Source organism: Arachis duranensis, chromosome 7 (assembly GCF_000817695.3).
Source record: "Arachis duranensis cultivar V14167 chromosome 7, aradu.V14167.gnm2.J7QH, whole genome shotgun sequence".
Lineage (NCBI taxonomy): Eukaryota > Viridiplantae > Streptophyta > Magnoliopsida > Fabales > Fabaceae > Arachis > Arachis duranensis.
This window is the reverse complement of record NC_029778.3, coordinates 69,650,231-69,656,715: the sequence shown is the minus strand read 5'-3', so window position 1 is coordinate 69,656,715 and position 6,485 is coordinate 69,650,231. Positions and strand designations below refer to the sequence as shown.

Here is a 6,485-nt window from a genome sequence, read left to right as displayed (position 1 = left end):
AAAAATTTATCAAAGACCAAGACTAATATTCACTCTTAAAAAAATAATGGCAATGCCATGCCATATGCGCAATGCGTGTATGTCTTTAAAAGCTTTTTTTCTCTCCTTAAACACGGTGAGGATTTCAGTTTAGGTTTTTCGGATTTATGGAAAGTAAATTAACAAATATGATGAAACCAAGTTGGCATTGGATTATACTTACTAGGTATGGTATTAATTTGATAATTTTATTAGTTTGATAATAACCAGGTGAACGCCATAGAGATAGATTTCTGGGAGTGATAACAATAGAGATTAACAATATTCAATAAAATTTGAAGCTAGTAAAATTGCACGAAAAATTTACAGAACGAATTGAATTTAATCTAGTCTGAAAAGCTTTCTAGTTACTAGAACCCCCCTTATGCAAAACTATCCAATACAGATTGATTTCCGGGAGTGATAACAAGTAATATACATGTTGGGGAAGGACTTGTGGACGAATACAAATTGCTATTATCGTTTCACCATTGAATGATCCACTAAAAAGTCTTGTGCTGATAAACGTTTATCCCACAATCTTGTAAACAAACCAAAATTGGCAGTGATTTTGTGTCTCCTCAAAGCTGGCCATGACTAATAGTTAATGGTATACCAACGTCTCCTCAATTGCGAAATGGTGGTTGATTCTCGAAAGGCAGCTCTACGGGTGTTGCATTACCATAGAACTCTTCCAAGTTGTAGAAAGCTCTTTGAGGTGGAAGAAAGATGTGGACAACAACATCGCCTGTGATCAAGATGAAAATGAAGCTGGCATACATTGCAAGATTGCAGAAACAAGAACTAGCAAGATCATTGTTATTTGTTACCATTTATTGTTTGACTCAGTGGTGAACTATTGAAAATGTATCTATCTTAAAGGTTAAAATTTGGAGGAATTGTTGGTGATGGATGTTAGAGCTTTTTCGGAAAGCAAAGAGGGTTGAAAATTGTTGAATTTTTGTTGCATCTGTTGGAGTTCAATGTGCAATTTTAAGAAGTTTTGTGGTTGCTGGCTAATCTTTGGTACATCTTTGAGTGCAATGTCCAATCAAAACTCAAGTAGTTTCTCTAGTATACTGCAGAAAACTGAGGTGCTTTTATCTTTTGATAGGAATTCAAGTGCTTTTATTATAGTGCTGCTTTCTGAGGCTATGTTCTCTGTGACTGTAAGCGGTGGATATTGGATTATACTCTTTAACAATGTACCCTTTTTGGTTAAATTAATATGTTAATCCCTGAAATTTTTAGAGAATTCCAAATATAATCTTCATTCTTCAAAAATTTGTAATTGTGTCCTTAAACAAAAACTTTGAAAATAAAAAAAAAATCAATGTAAACAGAATATTTTGAGATGTGAAAACTCTAACCAAAGTCCAACAGGGTCCATGAGTTGGGTTTTGAGTCTCCAGTCGGAAATTTTCCATATTTCTTTTCAGCTAAATCTCTAATTCTGGACCTAAAAAGCAACATAAGCATAATAAACATTCTGCTTTTGACGATGCAAAAAAGACAAATCATTAAGCATTGCCAAGTAAAGATACAAGGATCAATGATTAATTAAAGTCCATACCCGATGGCATCAATTTGGGGACGAGAAAATGCCGTAGCTATGATAAAAAATCGAGTCCAGTAAACAAGAGGCTTCACAAACAAAACCTTTATATCGGCTGCCTTAACCTCACTTGCAACCTTGGCCATCTCCACAGCAACTGCAAATGTCAAAGTTAATAATAAGTTGGCACCAGATAAGCAGCAATATAGTTGTAAATCATCTCACCACTCACTCTCTCTATCTCTCTCTCCATGTGCCACTCACTTCAGAGTATATTTGTATAAACAAGAAGTAACTGAAAAAGTTTTTCCAAACTTGAAAACTAGCCACAATTAGAAATTAAAGATTTTACAGACAACATAGGCTAAACCTAGAGAGTTCTTTTCTATTCAGGCCTAAACCATAAAAGGGAGGATTACAGGGTACTGCATCTATAGGCAATAGAATAATAAAAAGAAACAATGATAAAGTTCCAAGGATAAATTATCTCAAAGGAGAAGGCATATCTACATAGATCTTCAGCAGAGGATTCACCACTATAGAATGCAAAGATGGGAGATTGACAGAGGCATGACCAGAAGTTGAGAATACATGACTAGGTATGTGGTGGGAGGCAAAAAGTACAGTAGATGTTTCATAGCCTATAAGTAGTAGAGAAAAAATCACTTCAAAAGTACTCAGATTTTAGTAGCTTGTTATGCCCTGACATGACTGAAAATAGATGAGTCACAATGATGTTAGATGATGTATGTACCCAACCCTATTTAGTGAGCAAAGACTTTCTTGTAGTAATAAACCTACATGTAAACTTCAGGAATGAATTATTTTAGTATGCTTCTCATCTTATCATTTTGTCCCACCGTCTGTGAGGCACACAATTCTGGTTGTTGGGAAAAATTGTAATAGCATTTGTTCTTATAAAACTACTCTGGAGGCCATTCCTGAAAACATTTGCTACTGACCCAGATTGGGTCTGGAAGTAAATGGCATTTTCTGGAACCAGCAGATAGCAGCTTTAAGCAGTGATTTTTTCAGTGATTAAATTCCTCTACAGAAGTCTTTACGTGCAATTCACTAATTTTCATATTTCAGATAATCTGACAGATGATGGTGATAAAATTCAAGAAGAAACCTGATACAAGACACACGCCACTAAAATTGATAGATTGCATATTAAAACAAAGTTGCAAGTTTAATATCCTGCTTTTGAGGCTTACACGATAGGCTTTCGGCATCATCATCAACCTCTGCAGTAGCAGGCTTTTGATCTTTCCTCTTAAATACCACTTTTCCATAATTTTTAAACAATTCATCATACATCTCATCTGTATCTTCACCTACATCCTGCAAAATTTGTCTTTCATGTTACCTGCATCATCATTCATTCATTTGCAAGGCACAACAATTTACAAATTCTCCATATTTAGACATACAATAAAATCTAAAACATGAATCATTGTGAAAAAGTGAATGAGAGAAGGATTTTCTTAAGAAATTAAAGTGGCCATTAAATTAGTGTTGATTTAACTAAAGTTACAACCCCTCGTATTTCTCCATAAAATTTAATTTTTACTGATCTAACCGTCAATTATAATCACCTATCATGTAGATTATATATACTAGTAAGTTTCGTAAAAATTGAACAACTTATAAGACTATATTCTAGCAATCCATATTCATGTACGTTATATTCTGAAAACCAAAAAGTTTCTAACTTCTCCTCTATTCATTCCAGCTCAACACACACTCGTATATGCCACATTGAATTAATTCTCTTCTTCCGCATTTTACTAGCATTCAATCTCATATAAAACCAGCGCCAAAATAAAAATCACAAGATACGAAAAGATTTTAGAAAAGGTGTAGTACTTATTTTCCATTAGATTTCAAAATATTCTCAACAAAATAGCAAAAAAAGAAAGAGAAAAGAGGAAGTAAGAAAATAGAGTAGGCATGAAACGTGAGAAACGACACCGTACCGAGAAGAAGCTGTCTTCAGCTTCTTTACCGAAGGCAAAGGTCAAAAGCGTGCTCCTTCTCTTCGAATTCAACTTCAAGAACCGTTGCGAAGGTCGCTCCTTTGCGCGGCAAGAGCAGCTGAAGTGAATCCTGAGTTTCCGAGAGCGCACCGTTTCAGCGTGGTAACGTAGCTGCCGGAACTCGCTGGAGAATATTGTCGGAACTCCGGTGGTGGTTCCCGCAACTGAGAACGTGGCGCAGGGTAGCATTGTGTGGTGAAAACTGTAAGAGAGATTTTTTCGAAGCAGAGCGCGGAAGAGATAGATGAGAAAAGGATCCCGATATTATTTTCATTTTCAATTATTGAACGTCTATTTCAAAATAAAACCACCACCAACCGGATTTTTTATTTTAATAAATAAAATAATTATAATAATTATTGAAATAAATAATTTAAAAATATTTATCTAAATAAATACTCCTATTTTATCTCGTTTACTCTGTAAACGAGATAATTTGCACGTATCTCGTTTACAGTGTGAGATAAGACACGTCAACTTGACACGTGTATATCTCGTTTATACTAAGGCCTATCGACGCATATAAATATATGTCGTTCACAGCATGTTTCTGGCCGAGTTTGGCCTTGTCAACCACTTTCTCCTTTCTATTATCCATTTCTGACCATATTATCGACTGATACTACGATGGCACGCCAGGCGGGAAATGACAGAGATATCTACAGGCTAAACAAGACGTCGCATTACGTTGGGGTAGCCGACTTTGAGGTTAATTTTGTTTTGTTTAATTCTGAGCAATCCCATATGAAAAAATTTTTTGTATGTGGCCATGGTTAGAGTAGTCGCGAAGAACTACAACATAGTTTCTAGCTTTAGCAGTAGGTCTCTAGTAGAAATTTAGAACTCTATTTGCTTGTGGAAGATTGTTACGACATAATTATTAGTTTGCAACTCTGTTTTACTTGTTCTAGGTTGTTACTACTTATAACGTTCTAGTTAGGTTTTGTTTAGTATGTAATATGTAACTTACAAATATGTGTAAGTTAGAAACATAGAAATATGTTCTTAAGTAGAAGTAGTTGTAAGTTAGAAAAAAATATTTATGTAACTTTAATGTTTTGTATATCATATTAAATTGATCTAATTACAAGACTATAAAAAAGTGTAAGAATTCAATAAACAAAAAATTTAAAATTATTTTCGTATAAGGCTAAACTTTTTTTTTATTCTTCAGAGGCCTCGCCTTCAAATGCTCCGGCGAGTGAGTCATACCCTTCCTCCATTGGACGCCATCGTTTCGTATCTGGCTGAGACTGGATTCGGCGACACGGTGCCCCTCAGGGTATTTACTTTTGACAATAACTTGATTTCGGTATTTGTAGAGAGATGGCGTCCGAGGACGCACACGTTTCATCTTCCGTGGGGTGAAGTCAGTATCACCCTGCAGGACGTGGCGTACCACCTAGGGCTACGCGCACACAGGGCCCCAGTTGGGGGTGCCTCCGTGACTTCGATAGGTGGTACCACACGGAGACGTGGGCGTTAGTGGAGCAGCTGCATCGTGCCAGACCTTCGGTGACTCCACAGCAGGCGGCGCAGAGGAAGGAGTCGTTCACGCTCAAGTTGGTTTGGCTGCAGGATCGTGTCCACCAAATGCCCCTACAGACAACCCGGAGACCCTCTAACAGTACGCCAGGTGCTACATTTTGTTATTGATCGGAGGATATCTGATGACGGACAAGTCAAACAACTTGGTCCATATGCTGTTGGCTCCCTCTTCTCCGGGACTTTGGGCAGTGTCAGGCGTTGTCTTGGGGCTCGGTCGTGCTGGTCTAGATGTACCAGTCACTGTGTTCGGCGGCACAGTGGGATGTCACGGACATCACCAGTTGCACTCCGTTGTTGATGTCCTGGATCTACCAAAGATTTTCTCAGTGATGTCCACCAGATAGAGGGATCTACTAGTATCCTATGGCTGCGATGTAACAAATGTTTATTTTGTATTTAGTTAAATTAATTTGTAACTTCTTACCACCTGTTACTTAACGAACTGTTTATATTCTCTTAGTTGGTGCAAGGTTGGTTGGATTGCAGCAGCAGAGCAGGGATCAACATGAGGCCAAGGTCCTGCATTTGAGAGTTTCGATCGACCGATTATGATTCGATGAGGTTAGCTCCATGTTTACCACCACCACATATTCATTTTATTTCTTAATGTTGTCTTGTTTTTGGGTGGCTGACTATTATGTCTATTATGGTTTTTTTTTAGTTTGCATGAAGAATGTATGATGACCCTACTATGCAGGCTCTCTGCCCTCCTTGGTTCCTTGAGGAGGAGGAGTGGGGGACATGGTTGTCAGTCGTCCCCTTGGTATGTTTCAACATTGTGCAGTTTTACCAGGTTGATCGGGTGAAACGGCAGTTCAATGGAGAGCAGTAGGTGCCTGGCACTCTGGTGCACGAAATTGTGATCACTACTTTTCACAACTCAAATAATCCTCGGTACTGAATCCAAAAACTTGGTGCTCAATACCATGGTATAAACATAATTTCACAACTTCGCACAACTAACCAGCAAGTGCACTGGGTCGTCCAAGTAATAAACCTTACGCGAGTAAGGGTCGATCCCACGAAGATTGTTGGTATGAAGCAAGCTATGGTCATCTTGTAAATCTTAGTCAGGCAAACTCAAATGGTTATGAATGATGAATAAAACATAAAGATAAAGATAGAGATACTTATGTAATTCATTGGTAGGAATTTCAGATAAGCGTATGAAGATGCTTTGTCCCTTCCGTCTCTCTGCTTTCCTACTGTCTTCATCCAATCCTTCTTACTCCTTTCCATGGCAAGCTGTATGTTGGGCATCACCGTTGTCAGTGGCTACATTCCCGTCCTCTCAGTGAAAATGTTCAACGCACCCTATCACGGCA

General features: G+C 37.8%; 1 protein-coding gene across 1 annotated transcript; it reads right to left on the bottom strand.

The window, feature by feature from the left end:
- Positions 1-279: 279 nt before the first annotated feature.
- LOC107458572 (protein Iojap, chloroplastic) lies at positions 280-3,871 on the bottom strand. The gene is made up of 5 exons (XM_016076790.3): positions 3,553-3,871; positions 2,791-2,917; positions 1,592-1,730; positions 1,389-1,477; positions 280-766 (listed from the first exon to the last, which is right to left on the bottom strand). The coding sequence occupies exons 1-5, from the start codon at positions 3,799-3,801 to the stop codon at positions 645-647; spliced, it is 726 nt and encodes a 241-aa protein (XP_015932276.1). The 5' UTR covers positions 3,802-3,871; the 3' UTR covers positions 280-644.
- Positions 3,872-6,485: the final 2,614 nt, after the last annotated feature.

Bases quoted from the DNA above. Each gene is read 5' to 3' on its own strand.
- LOC107458572 (XM_016076790.3), bottom strand. From the start codon at position 3,801: ATGCTACCCTGCGCCACGTTCTCAGTTGCGGGAACCACCACCGGAGTT. The intron at 2,918-3,552 runs GTACGGTGTCGT...CAAATTTTGCAG, and splicing joins CTGAAGACAGCTTCTTCTCG to GATGTAGGTGAAGATACAGA. The intron at 1,731-2,790 runs GTAAGCCTCAAA...TGACATTTGCAG, and splicing joins TGATGCCGAAAGCCTATCGT to TTGCTGTGGAGATGGCCAAG.